The sequence below is a fragment of the Erpetoichthys calabaricus genome, chromosome 12 (genome assembly GCF_900747795.2).
Source record: "Erpetoichthys calabaricus chromosome 12, fErpCal1.3, whole genome shotgun sequence".
NCBI classification, from domain to species: Eukaryota; Metazoa; Chordata; class Cladistia; order Polypteriformes; family Polypteridae; genus Erpetoichthys; species Erpetoichthys calabaricus.
The window spans coordinates 15,825,642-15,840,872 of NC_041405.2; the positions used below are offsets into that span (position 1 = coordinate 15,825,642).

The following is a 15,231-nucleotide window of genomic DNA, read 5'->3' on the forward strand; positions in this document are numbered from 1 at the left end:
TTCCGTCTGGCCACTCTACCATACAGGCCTGATTGGTGGATTGCTGCAGAGATGGTTGTCCTTCTGGAAGGTTCTCCTCTCTCAACAAAGGACCTCTGGAGCTCTGACAGAGTGACCATCGGGTTCTTGGTCACCTCCTTGACTAAGGCCCTTCTACCCCCGATCGCTCAATTTAGATGGCTGGCCAGCTCTAGGAAGAGTCCTGGTGGTTTCGAACTTCTTCCACTTATGGATGATGGAGGCCACTGTGCTCATTGGGACCTTCAAAGCAGCAGAAATTTTTCTGTAACCTTCCCCAGATTTGTGCCTTGAGACAATCCTGTCTCGGAGGTCTACAGACAATTCCTTTGACTTCATGCTTGGTTTGTGCTCTGACATGAACTGTCAACTGTGAGACCTTACATAGACAGGTGTGTGCCTTTCCAAATCATGTCCAATCAACTGAATTTACCACAGGTGGACTCCAATGAAGCTGCAGAAACATCTCAAGGATGATCAGGGGAAACAGGATGCACCTGAGCTCAATTTTGAGCTTCATGGCAAAGGCTGTGAATACTTATGTACATGTGCTTTCTCAATTTTTTTATTTTTAATAACTTTGCAAAAACCTCAAGTAAACTTTTTTCACGTTGTCATTATGGGGTGTTGTGTGTAGAATTCTGAGGAAAAAATTAATTGAATCCATTTTGGAATAAGGCTGAAACATAATGAAATGTGGAAAAAGTGATGCGCTGTGAATACTTTCTGGATGCACGGTACATATTGTTTATTGATTGGCATATTTATTACACAACATGAATTTCTGGTTATGGTTAAACATTCCCTTCTGTTGGAATTTGTTGCAAAGAACTAATAGTTTTTACTACAAAATTATACTGTAGACCTTAAAATATTGTCACCTTATTTATTACAGTAAAATTTTGGCAACCCAGCTGCCAGTATTTTACTGTAAATTTAACATTATTTTTTTACAGTGTACAGACATTAACAGTGCATACTTTATGAACTTCTTTAAGGACAAAATTGACAGTAGAACAACCCAGATTTCCGCTCCACCTCACAACTTAATAATAAATTGGGTAGTCTTGTCTTGTCTTGCATACAAAAATGTAATAATTTTAATTTTGTAACAGAACAGGAAGTCATGAGTTTAATTGAAACCTACGTCCTAACTAAACTAGTAAAAAGCTCAATGGACTCATTCTTAGCCTTATCAATTTTTCATTGCTGAATGATGCAGTTCCTATTCTATTAAAAGTGTCAGTTTAACACATCATTACTTATAAATACAGAGATAGACCCACATATGTTTAATAATTATATACCCATTTCAAATTTACCCTATTTAAAATACTTGAAAAAATTGTCGCTATGCGGATTCGGTCTCATCTTATACATCATATAGTATAAATAGTACAGAAACAGCACTAACAACTGTTGTAAATGAGATTCTAAAATCCTCTGATGAAGAAAATTCCACAGTAATTACAAGCAGGAGTCAAGCTAAAGTAATAAAATGGGATTTATTAGAAAATGGAATGAACCTTAACAAAACTGATAATGTCATTTCTCAATGTAGTCTCCACCTTTCTCATTGCACTTGTGCCACATGCCTGGAAGTGCCTGGATTCCAGCAGAATAAAAGGTTTTGTCTTCTCCTCGCAATTGTTAGCTTCAATGGCAGAATTTGATACCATGGACATTCTATTTTACTACAGAGGCTGGGAAACTGCATTGGGCTCACTGGCACTGTGCTTACCTAGTTTAGTTCTTATGTATCAAATTGATTCCAGTGCAGACAGAAATGTGCTGACAGTACTCCATTGTTATACTAAGAAGTTAAATATGGTGTCCCGCATTACTGGAACTTTTGCTGTTTTCAGAAAACATAACATTATTTTATGCCCATATGCAGATGGCCCCCAATTACACCTTTCTTTTAGACCAAATGATGTTTAGGGATGCTGTCCTTAATTAGTCGTGTCAGTGAGTAAATGAGTGGCACAGTGGCGTAGTGGTAGCACTGCTGCCTCGCAGTAAGGAGACTTGTGGCTCGCTTCCCGTGTCCTCCCTCTGTGGAGTTTGCATGTTCTCCCCATGTCTGCGTGGGTTTCCTCCCACAATCCAGAGACATGCAAGTTAGGTGTATTGGTGATCCTAAATTGTCCCTAGTGTGGGTGTGTGTGTGTGTGCACTGCGGTGGACTGGCACCCTGGCAGTTTGTTCCTGCCTTGTGCCCTGTGTTGGCTCCAGCAGAACCCCGTGACCCTGTGTTAGGATATAGCACTGACTGACTGAGTGAGTACATGAAGTGCATGGATGAGAACTACTTGTCTCCGAATACAGAAAACACAAAATGTTATTTATTCATTGGAATGACGCTAACCACAACTGTTGATCTTTAACTCACCTGGAATCACCATTAGTTTTACTGAAACAAGCAATTTAGGTGTAATCTTTGACTACTAGTATGTCATTTAAAATGGACATTAGAAAACTACCCAAGGCATCCTTTCTAAATATGTAAGATACTGAAAAATGAATTGATGCATTTATTTCTTGCAGGACTGAGTACTGCAATGCACAATTCACTTGTGTTCAAATAGTTCTTTAGGCAGCTTTCACTTAACTCAAAACCCTGCTGAAAGAATTAATACAAGAACCAGAAAATACAAACACATAACTCCAGTTCTTAAATCCCAGGGCTGGCTTCCCAATTAAGCTTAAGGCTGATTTCAAAATCTTCCTCCTAACATAGAAAGCCTTAAATGGCCAAGTTCCTGCTGACTTATCTGAACTTCTCATTACTTACAAACATGAACACATATTGAGATCTCAAGATAGCAACCTGCTTACGATTCCAAGGATTAATAAACTAACAGTGGGAGGTTGAGCTTTTAGTTATAGAGCGCTGAAGCTGTGGGATGATCTTGCTGCTGATATAAGCAATACCCCTTCCTTCTCAGCTTTTAAATCCAGGCTGAAGACTCACAACTTCTGCTTAGCATACCCTGACTAGAGCTGCTGATTAGCAGTGCATACTGAATTTCTGTTTCTAATTCATTTGTACACCAATATAAGTAGTACAATGTTACTAACCATTATAAAGCATTGCTAACCTTCCTCTATTCTGTTCCTCCTCTTGATATCTGAATGTGGCACTTGGTGCCACTGCTCTAGTGCCAAGCTGTTTTCAGTATTTCCTTGGTTACAAAAGAACCTTAAGGTTGTCCAGACTCCTAAATGACGGAAAAGCTGCATGGTGATGCACAATAACCTTGGGTTCTGCAGCAGGGTTGCATATGAACACAGAGCTACTAAAAATAAAGGTGCCAAAGTGTTTCATTAGAGTGATGCCAAAGGGGAAACATTTTTGCCTAAAAAAAGAACTATCCAGTCGAAAGATTTTATAAATTTGCGTAACAGGATCCAAGCATAACCATGAAGTAATGTTAACAGATTTGTGCAATACCAATGTCTTCCTGGTTTTAAAGGGACTCTTGGTGCATACAATAACACAAGTCCCAGGACGTCTTGACCTGCTAGTATCCTACACATTGAAGACTTTTGTTTTCTCCACATTTTTCAAAGGACCAATTTGTTTCACGAAGGACGGAGAATCCTTCTTTATCAGGGAATGGTTCTATGGAACCACAAAACCCAGTAAATTGTGATTAAAGAACTGTTATTTTAAGCGAATTGAGCCTCATTATTCCATTTGACTAATTAGGAAAATAAAGGCTTTATGCTCACGAAAGATTTCAGCGCTTCCCACTCTCCTTTCCTCCTCCACTGAGAGGGTGGGCTCCCGTTAAGCGCAGTCCTCCCCTTGCATTAGTCAAAGGCACTCATTTTCCCCCCCACTATGAGGCAGCGCATTTGCCGTTAAATGTCCGACACAGCCGAGCCCCAGGACTCCGCGGGCGGCCTGCCGCCGCTGTAGAAGTTAAATCACGTTCCTCTTGCAGTAACTTGGCGTCGATCCAGTCCATTAGTTCTGCAGCACGTCAGCGGCTCCCACTATACTCGGAGCTGCTTTCTATTCCACCTGCATTGCACGCCCAAGGTTGGACACGTCAGCAAAAATTGCAGTTTTTTTTTTTTCTTCTGAGCTTTGCTGTTTGCCAACGTCTTCAAAGAATAAAAAAAAAAATTCTAAATATAAAGTCGTTTTCCAGTAGGTGTTGGTCATCTCTGTGTAAAATGCAGCAAAGCGAGAACTAAACGAAGTGTGAGTCAGTCCAAAGGGAAGCGCGACGGCCACTCTTTGAGCAAAGTGATGCGAAGTATCGGGACTTGTGAGTACAGCGGCGCCCCGCTTCTCCTAGCGCAGTAAGCCAACTGAACGGACACCCGACAGGAGGCACACACACCTGCATTCAACTAACTTACCCCAAGCAAATGAAATTACAGCAGTCAATCAAGACTTTGGACAAGAAGCAGTGGGAGATGGTCCCCAGAGGAAAAACGTGTCAAGAATACAGTGGAACTCCGTTGCTGTTAGCGCAGTGAGCATGCAGTCCGCAGATGGACGCCAGAAAGGACATCAGTCCAGCAGTGTCGCAGGGCACACTCGCTGAAGCGGCCGCATCCATTCACTCATGAAGTGATCGTTTGGTGTAGGTGACCAATCTCACGGCATGTTTTTAAACCGTTGGGAAATCAATGTTGATAATATGTAAACTACAGCCGGAAATCGAACCAGGATCCACAAGTTTTGAGGCAGCACTGCTGTCCTGACGGACAGTCAGCGTATTTTATATAGACAACCCAAAATAATATTAATATGCAAAAGTAACCAAAGTGTCTTTCAGATAAACATGAAGATGTGAATGATTATTATGATACGCTGTTAAAGTGAAGGCGCAGATCGCATTGGTGGCGCAATGATTAATGTTACAGGTTCTGTGTTATAACACGGTTGTGTCTCCATCCATCCATTATCCAACCCGCTGAATCCGAACACAGGGTCACGGGGGACTGCTGGAGCCAATCCCAGCCAACACAGGGCACAAGGCAGGAACCAATCCCGGGCAGGGTTCCAACACACAAACACACCCACACACCAAGCACACACTAGGGCCAATTTAGAGTCGCCAATCCACCTAACCTGCATGTTTTTGGACTGTGGGAGGAAACCGGAGCGCCCGGAGGAAACCCACGCAGACACGGGGAGAACATGCAAACTCCACACAGGGAGGACACGGGAAGCGAACCCAGGTCCCCAGGTCTCCCAACTGCGAGGCAGCAGCACTACCCACTGCCGCCCAACCATTATCCAACCTGCTATATCCCAACTACAGGGTCACGGGGAGCCAATCCCAGCCAATACAGGGCGCAAGGCAGGAAACAAACCCCGGCCCACCGCACGGCGCGCACACACACACACACCCGCCAGGCACACACAATTTGGATTGCCAATGCACCTAACCTGCATGTCTTTAAACTGTGGGAGGAATCCCACAGAGACACGGGAAGAACATGCAAACTCCACGCAGGGAGGAGGGAGGCAGTCTCCTAACTGCGAGGCAGCAGCGCTACCCACTGCGCCACCGTGCCGCCCTGTTGTGTCTCTATGAATCTATTTATTTGTTTGTTTTTTTCCAGGCACTCCAATTCTCAATCCACATCTCAGGTTAACGAATCCAAAAATTGGCCCTGAGATGGACTGCCACTTTCTGAGTTTGTTCCTGACCAAACAGTCCGACCCCAGTGACCCTGAACTGGACCAGACAGGCTTATGAATGTTTTGCCATGTTGCTGTTAGCAGCATAGTGTTGTCCCATACATTCTTAAAAGTAATGGTTCTGTAATGGCAATTCCCTGGACTGTGTGAGCGAGTTAAAGAGTTCTATTCATATGAAGCTGGTTCTTTCAGCTTTAAAAAGGTCCCTAATAAGTGGACAAACCAGAAGATTTTAATGATTAGGGGGCTACAGGATATGATCAAGACACCCTGAACTCAGCTTGTGCGACTGTATGCAGGAAGAGAGCTTCTAAAACCAAGAACCCATGGGATTGCACAAATCTGTTATTATCTATCCATGCGCACACAGTGAGGTAGCAGGGCAGTTAGAGCCTAGCAATGGACATTGAACATGTTACTCATCTAAATACAAAGGCTTCCCCCAAGGCTTCACTCTGAAGAACAGCTTTGGCATCTTTTCTTTTTTTTTTTAATAGAGTGTGTTTTAACTGTTATGAGCTTCACAAAATTATCTCTCTAACATTCTGAGGCAAATTGGGTAATGGTGAAGCTCACTCACTCACTCTGTTGCAGTTATTCCTGAGACATTAAAAGGACAAAGATTTGGGAATTTACTTAATTGAATCTTCTAAGTGTTCCAAACTTCTGTTTGTGACAGACCCAGAAGAAGTGGTACTTTTAAGAAACAAACACTTCAAGTGTCTAAAATGAGCTGGGACATTAGAAAAGTAAAAAGACCCCCAACAACGCAATCATATATGCTAGGGTTATAAATCATACTGTCTTTTGTTTATTGGAAAAATGGATGACATTTAGTGTTTTTCTTATAATCCAGTTCAATAAAGAGGATTCTATGTGGCATGTTCATGTTCTCCAGTTTCTCCCACCTTCTAAAGACCTGAAGGTTATAATGAATAGTACCTGAATCAAACCTGGAGGATCGAGTGGGCTCTGCACGGCCGTGCATCTCCCATTATTCATACTTAGTGTCAAAAATGGTTCTTCAAAGTGGTCACCAAAAGAACCGTCCAGATTATGGTTGTTTATTTATTTAGATCCGTAACAGACTCCATACATATTCGTGGATCGATGACAACAATTTGTTAAATGGTACTGAATTTCTGATATTAATAAAGCACTCTTGTTGCACACAATAACACAGGCATGGCCCTGGTTTTCTTGTTCGGTTAGGATCCTGCCTACTACGCTTTCAAGATTTCTGTTTTCTCCACGTAAGTAGGAACATTTTGCAAGCCCAATGAACCATTTTAGAACCCTTCTCCGAATGTAACGGTTCTTTGTCAAGCACGCAACTTAATAAAATGTCATTACAGGACCGTTATTTTTAGGGCGTGGTCTCTATCTGTTGCACGAAAATAGGCTCGGGACACAAGCGATCCTCTAGTCTAATGGAACGAGCAAGTGGAAAAATGTGCTGCAGCTGGAACTGTTAGAAAATAAAGTTTACACCTTTTTTTTCTTTTGTGTTAAATCCTAGGCATTCCATTTTGTAAAGCGAAGAGTGGAATTGTCTTCACTTGCAGCTTTTATCAGAGTGAAGTTGTCCGTTTTTAGGCTTTCTGCAGACATATGCGTCTCTCTTTTTATTTATTTAATTTCCATCCCTACACCGCTCACACACATTCTGCCTCCGCTCCCCCGTCCCTTTGTCTTTCTCCTACTCACACGCTTGCTTGCACCCTGTCTTTCACACCATGTGGTTTTTCATTCCGTCCTGCAGTTCTCTGCGCTGAGCCCCTCTCTTTTTACCTTAGCCGTCATCCCTCTGTTCCACCCACCTTCTCTCTCTCTCTCTCTCTCTCTCTCGTTCTCTCCCACTCTCGCTATCCCCTTCAACTCACCTCTAGCCAGTCACTGTTCACTCTCCGCAGTAGGAAGATCACGTCTCCAGCCCGAAAACTCAGCTCCAGCTTTTCATCTCCGCTGAAATCGAAGAGAGCCTGCAAGGTAAGAAAGCGAATGAGCGAGGGGTTCAACGGAGCGCTGCGAGGAACTTCAGCGCCGCAGACGCCGCCGCTGCTGCTTCCACAGCTATTTCTGTATAGCGTCTTTAGAAAAAGCCAACTGACACTTCACAAAGCACGCCAAAAATAAATAAATAATAATAATAATAATAATTTTGGGCAAGCAGGAAAACAACCTGTCTTTTTTTTTTTTTTTAACTCTAATCATATTCATCTCTGTGGTTATTTTCCTAAATCTTATGACTGTTGTTGCGTGCTTTGGGAGCAATAAATGATCACACACTGAGACTTTTGTGTTAGTAGTATTACCTAAAGTTTGTTTTAGTTATCTTTTACTGATGAACTGCTGCTTGCAGCATGGGGGACCAAAAAAAAAAAAACCGGATCGAGGCTTTCATACCGCAGTAGCGGGATTTCTTTAAATAGCCGCAAAGCTGTAGTTTCATCTTTAATGTGATCAATAAAATTAAAAGGAGCCTTAGAAATAGCTCAGGCAATTTTGATACACACAAAGCGAATGGTAAGGGCAAATGAACTGTCGATCAGCAGAAATGTAAAAGACTGTGATGGATAGTACTGCAATATTCAAATAACATTTCAAGAAAGTATAGTGAAGTCTTAATAAGAAAAGAGAGAAAAAAAAAGAAATCGCTTTTTATTTAAACAATAAGAGGACCAGTAATGAGTGTTGAATGGAAGACCGGGGTTTTCAAGACAAGGATGGATGGAGTTTGCACTTTAATTACATCTCTGGCTCTGGATGACAGGCACAATGGATTTCTATTACGAAAGATTTTATAAAAGATTTAAAGTTATTACCGAGACTTTCACAGAACAAATTAGCTCACTGGAAACAGCGCCGAGTCAGTAAGAGGAGACCTCGTCCACATGTACATTAATGTTTCTTGTCATATACAGAATTTAAAGAGACCGTTTTATGATACTTTGATGATGGTAGTGATTAAGTAACTTACTAATTTTATGAATCCATTGAGTTCAATTTATACCAATGCAGATGCCAACAAGAATTTGGAACTAACATTTGATGAAATGCCAGTCCATTACAGGGCACTGCCACACACACACAGTCATATGCATTAACCCTGAGCCGATTTAGATTAGGAACTCAAAGTAACCTGCATGGCTGTGGAAGGTGGGGAGAAATCAGAGTGTGCAGCTACTTATAGACAAGGACAGCGTGTAACTACTGCTCCACAGTAATGATAGGATTAAAGTGATGATGATGAGATAATGATGATGAAGAGGAAGAGGAGGAATATCACTATTACAGTTTTTCTCAATATGCTCCGTCCAATACATAGTTGTGGATGCTTGGCTCAAGGGCTACTCTTGACAGACACTCAAATTGGATAGATGGATAGATAGATAGATATTAATTGTGGTATAGTAGGCAGGATTCGATAGAGATAGACAGGCAGAAACTTTATTAATCATCTACACATCACGTATTTGACTCTTGGAAGAAATCCACACCACACCACACAAGGAGTGTATGCAGACTGCACACAGAACGCACTCCAGCAAGAAACTAAAGATTATCATTGCCATGATTCAGATTCTTTGATAACAGAAATTAAATACCTTATTTTTTTATAGTTAATCAATCACTTGTGTTCCTTCAAACAGTACCACCCCTGTAATTTTTTTTTTTTATTATTTCTTGTAGGACTGAGTACTGCAATGCACTATTCACTTGCTACTCAAATAGTTCTTTCGGCAGCTTTCACATAACCTTTTAATATTTTTGACGTTGACTCTAATTGGCAGTGTGATGTAGTGTTTAAGGTTTTGGACTTCAAACCCTGAGGTTGTGGGTTCAAATCCAGCTACTGACACTGTGTGACCACAAATAAGTCACCTCGCCTGGAAAAACAAAAGAAATTTAACCAACTGTATCTCAGATGTTGAATGTCACCTTGGATAAAGGTGCAGGTCAATAATAAGTAATGATAAGCGATAATCAAGCACCACAGTAGTCATGGATCCTGTACTCACTTGTAATGATTGGTGACTGTCTTTATGGAATCTGGTTTTATTTCCTGAATTACAAAGGTGGTTTTCAAATTTGGTCCTGCTGTCCCAATGACAAGAGAAGTTTGCTTTTTTTTGGAATTTAGCAGACATTTACATAAATTACAAGGGGATAATTTAGTTGTTTTTTTTTCTGTCAGTTTCACAGTCAGTCAATCTGTTTGCCTCTAACTGATCTCATTGTATAATTCACTGTTATTCTGTATTTAGAAAAGTGTAGAAGTGAGATTTACATTTTTAAGAAATGTAGAAATATTTAAGGCTTGGCTCTTTATTATAATATTCCTATAAATTCACTTTTTTCGGATGTGTTTGCTCTTTGAAGGCACCCTAATCATGAATGTTATCATTTAGAAGAAGACACAAGGGGTTAAATGACACTGCATGTGGAAAGGCTGCAGTGTCCGACCCACTAACACGTCCATTGGTAAGCAGTGACATAAATAAGCAGAACACCAGGAAAAGTGCAGTGAAACTGATGATGATGAAAATATATAAGACAAAAACATGATCCCCTTGTAATTTATGTGAATAGCAAACTCATTTTGTCATTCCTGCACTGACACCAACAAACAGCAACTAAGAGATGACATTACAGTATATAGGATGAGAGTCCATTTAGAAACAGAAGTTGGTTGGGACAAAAACATGTAACGCAGTGGGCCCCATGGTGCTGACACCAAGGCACCAAGGACCACTTTATGAGTGTAATAGCTGATTCTAAAAATTAGGCTCATGTGAATTGGCCATGCATAGGACTGGCACCCTTTCCAGGGCATTCTCTTGCCTTGAAAGGGATGATGCTAGGATAGGCCATCCTCCAAGATTATTATTATTATTATTATACTCTGTGATCATAGATTAATTTCGGTATAGTCGGCAGGATAGTATTACCTCATAGATAGATAGATCTTTATGTGTCCCCAGAGGGAAATTTGACATTTTACAGAAGCTTCCACTCAACCCTGATCAAGATATGTGGGTTTGAATAGGCATGGATGTATGGATATTGTTATGTTTGTAGTTGTTGTTGTTATGAGATCTCACAGTGCTTTGAAACTGGAAAAAGATACAAAGTATTGTTCATTCCGGACTTTTTATTTCAAGCAATAGCCACCAGTATGAAACTAGTTTGTCTGCAGTAGGCCAGAGGGGAGGTACAGTTTATAATCAATTTTTTTATTGTAATTGTGTGTGTCTTAAATGATGATTATGCCTCAATGGAGGAAAAAAACTAAAACAAGTGTTTTTCATATTCATACAACCTGATATGATCAGCTACATTACTTTAAAGTTAAAATGTTAATTTAGAATTAGAAAACTGAAAAATACTGAAAATAAAGTTACTATTAAGAAACATGTTTCTTCTAATTCTTATTATTATTTTCCTTCTTCTTCGATGTTATGTCACTTGATGACCAACAGTGGGGCTCCTTCATACCTACTGCAATCCACCTTTTCATTGCCTCACTGTGGCTGCTCTTTCGTCTTTAGTAAGACCAGAAGGTTTCCTTGTTTTTTGGTAATTTTTTTGTAAATTTCATGTGTTATCTCTATCTATCTATCTATCTATCTATCTATCTATCTATCTATCTATCTATCTATCTATCTATCTATCTATCTATCTATCTATCTATCTATCTATCTATCTATCTATCTATCTATCTATCTATCTATCTATCTGATCCTGCCTACTATACTAAATCTATCTATCTATCTGATCCTGCCTACTATACTAAATCTATCTATCTATCTGATCCTGCCTACTATACTAAATCTATCTATCTATCTGATCCTGCCTACTATACTAAATCTATCTATCTATCTATAAATTTCTGTCTTGCTGAATTTCTATCCAGCCTACTATACTAATATGTCTATTTATCTATCTATAAATTTAAGTCTACCTGCATTTCTGTCCTTCCTACTATACTAAAATTCCTATCTACCTTAAAATTTCTGTGTAGCTGCATTTCTATCCTGCCTACTATACTAAAGTTTCTAACACCCATCAAATAATTTTCCCTGCACTGCTTAATCCAATTGAGGATCTGGGGAGGTAACAACCCGGTCCATCGCAAGGCCAGTTTAGAATCTTCACTCAAGCTGGCACACACCCTTTTGTTGACGTGGGAAAAAAGACAAGTGCATGAAGAAAAACTCACAAAGATGCCCGGAGAATGTGTAACATCAACCTTGTCAATGACTGGGCATTTGATTCAAAGATATGATTGCTGAAATCATCAGGCAACAATGTTAACCACCGCCTGTAAAATGAATAAGCTTTTGAAGATTTTATCAAAGCTAATTTTTTTACATTCTATTCAATTTCACAGAAAAACATCTACAGTTGTATGAGTTTCCTTTTTTCCCTAAGGTTACATATCATGCTGACTAATTTTATGTACTTTCCAGTTTTGCACTAACTACTGTATAGCCCTGAAATGCCAAACTCTCAGTTTATGTCTTTAGAGCTGAACAGGTTAATTAATAAGCCTATAAGATATGTGTGGCAGCCTAGAGGAACCAGCGGTAGTCTTTTTTTTAATAGTTTTAAAATTACAGCTTAATATTTAATCTAATTAATAAGGCCTTGAGACATTATGGAAGGCTTAGAAAGAGCAGATATATTTTTTTCCTAATAGATTCAAAGCTATGGTTAAATCTTTAATTAAATTAATAAGACTGTGAGAAGAGAATGAAGGTCTAAAAATAGGAGAAGTGGACGTGTATTAATACATTTAAAGCTCTAATCTTTCATTGGAACAACTGTGCTGCTAAACATGTGAGGAGAATTAGCAGAGAAATATTACACTGGATTGTGTTTTATATCTTAAATATTTTAAACTTAATTATCAGAAAATAACTCAGAAAATAACTGTTTAAAATGTCCTTTGGGTGCGCAGTAATTGTCTGTGTGGACTTTGTATGTCCTCCTCCTGTCTGCTGGACATTCCAGTTTTGATCCCAAGTCTACCAAGACTTGCAGGATTGGAGAACAAGCAATATCAGATTGGCACCTGTGAGAGTGTGTGTGAGTGGGCACTACCATGGCTTGGCGCCCTGTCCAGAGCTGTTACCACCCAATCAGTAAGTGCAACCAGGATAAGCTTTGGCCTTCCACAAACTTAAATTGGATCAAGCACATGGGACAATGTTGTACTGTCAGAATAATGTGCGACAGAATGGCTCAAAATGTCCTTTGAGTTTTCTGAAATTTGATTTTACATAATCACATGATTATTTGTATGTTCAGCCTGTGCCTACATGGAATTTCCTTGTGGCAATCTGGTTTCCTCCCACATGCCCAACAAAATACTTGTGAGTTTAGTTAGTGATTAGAAATTTGTGCCAACATGAGTGGGCCCTGCAGTGGACTTACCTGGGCCCAAAACTGTTGGGACACACTCAGACCTCCAATGATTTTGAATTAGGAATAAGAATATTATGTTATTTTATATATGATCCTCAGGTAACCTCCATTCATCTTCTCATTAAAACATTTTCTTTGCATTACAGAGTAAATGAAGTCCAGAACTTATGAAAGAAGCATTGAAGCCCACTACAAATGCCAGTCCATCACAGAGCACACTCACCATGAAGCTACACTCATTAACATCCATTAAATTAAATCAATTAACTTGGAGATGGGGAACCAAACCATCCAGAAAAAGAAAATGAAATTTAAAAGAAGGAGAAAATATTACACAAAACAAATTACAATTCCATGGTGCCACAATGCTTTATAGTAAACCTCATCTATATTTCACTACTAGGACAAATAAAATACCATCTACTTACCTACCAAAATATCTATCTATCTATCTATCTATCTATCTATCTATCTATCTATCTATCTATCTATCTATCTATCTATCTATCTATCTATCTATCTATCTATCTATCTATCTATCTATCTATCTATCTATCTATCTATCTATCTATCTATCTATCTATCTATCTATCTATCTATCTATCTATCTATGAGATAATACTATCCTGTCGACTACACCAAAATGTCTATATCTCTATCTGTCTGTCCCTGCCTACCATGTTAAAATTATATATATATATATCCTGCCTACTATACTGAAAGTAATATCTACTTATCTAAAGTACAAAGAAAGCGTTAATAAAATAATTAAAACACAAGTTCAATACTGTATACAAAATGCCCCTTACTTTCTAATGACATATTCTCTTACTTTTATAGCCTGTCACTTATTTTTTTTGTTCTTTTCATTTATATCCTAAATTTCTTAACAATTTTCGAAGTCATCTGGGTGATTGTCTTTACAATTTTCAGAACTCTGTACTTTTGTTTTGTTGTTGTTGCTATTTCAAAGTAATTGTCAGAGATACTGGTAACCTTTTATACTGATGTCAACCTCATTGTGTATAAAAGTCCTAAAATCACCTTGCAGTTTTGTCTCCTGGGTGTCCCAGTCTTATTGGCAGCCTTAGTGAAACATCATAATTAAAAGAGCAGACCAGCACTGGCCATGCGAGTCTCAGATCCTCTGTGTTCCTAGCTTATGGGTGCAGTCTGCTAATCATTGAGCTTGGTTGGTCTCCCTGAGTCAGTGGACTCCATCATTTAACTTGCAATGCAGCTGAGTGGTCACTACAGCAGGTAAGACCTTCCACCCTCTTGTAGTCCATTGACACCCAAGCAGCATAGTGTAGTAATTGGGGCTGTAGATCTTAAACCTGGCTCAGTTCTTACCTTTAAACTCTGAGCTCCTGCTGTTTGCCCCCCGTATTGCCATTCATTTTCTGTTTTGAAAGACTGACATAGGAAAGATCAAAGACATTAGAAGAACTGACATACCTGTGAGCAATAATCTGCAGGTCAAAGTGCGCATGTACAGTGGGTTCAAAACGTTTTTGGTTTTCCACATCATTTACAGTGGACTCAAAAAGCTTTCAAACTCCTTCCTTTTCTGCACGTTATTGTGTTGTATATTTTATTTGAAATGGATACAGTTGCCATTTTTGCCCATCAGTTCACACTCAGTAACCCATAATGACAAAGTGATTGCATGTTTTCAGAAAGGTTTTCAAATTGGCTAAAAATCAAAAATTGAAATCTCTCATTCATGTAATTATTCAGACTCTTAATTCAATACTTTGTAGAAGCCCCTTTGGTAGCAGTTATAGCTTTGAGTATTCTTGGGTAAATCTCTACAACTTGTGTACACCTGGATTTGAGCAGTTTTTCCCAAGTATTCCTGGTATATCCTCTCAAGCTCCGTTAGATTGAATGAGAAGCTTCTGTTAACTGCCATTTTCAGGTCTCTCCATAGGTGTTCCATGAAGTTTAACTTTGAACTTTGGCCGGGCCACTCGAGGACACTCAGAGACTTGTCCTGAAGCCACTACAGCATTGTCTTCGCTGTATGCTTTGGGTCATTGTCATGCTGACAGGTGAACGGTCACCCAAATCTGAGGTTGTGTACACTGCTGAGCAGGTTTTATTAATAAGGA

The 15,231-nt window shown here is 39.5% G+C and overlaps 1 protein-coding gene across 2 annotated transcripts in view; it reads right to left on the reverse strand.

Moving 5' to 3' along the window:
• Window positions 1-15,231, reverse strand: part of ncf4 (neutrophil cytosolic factor 4) — a 131,063-nt gene that overhangs the window by 61,551 nt on the left and 54,281 nt on the right. For both annotated transcript variants that reach the window (XM_051934462.1, XM_028816782.2), the window contains exon 7: window positions 7,570-7,668. In XM_051934462.1, coding sequence (XP_051790422.1) covers window positions 7,570-7,668 — 99 coding nt within the window. The remainder of the gene's footprint in view (window positions 1-7,569; window positions 7,669-15,231) is intronic.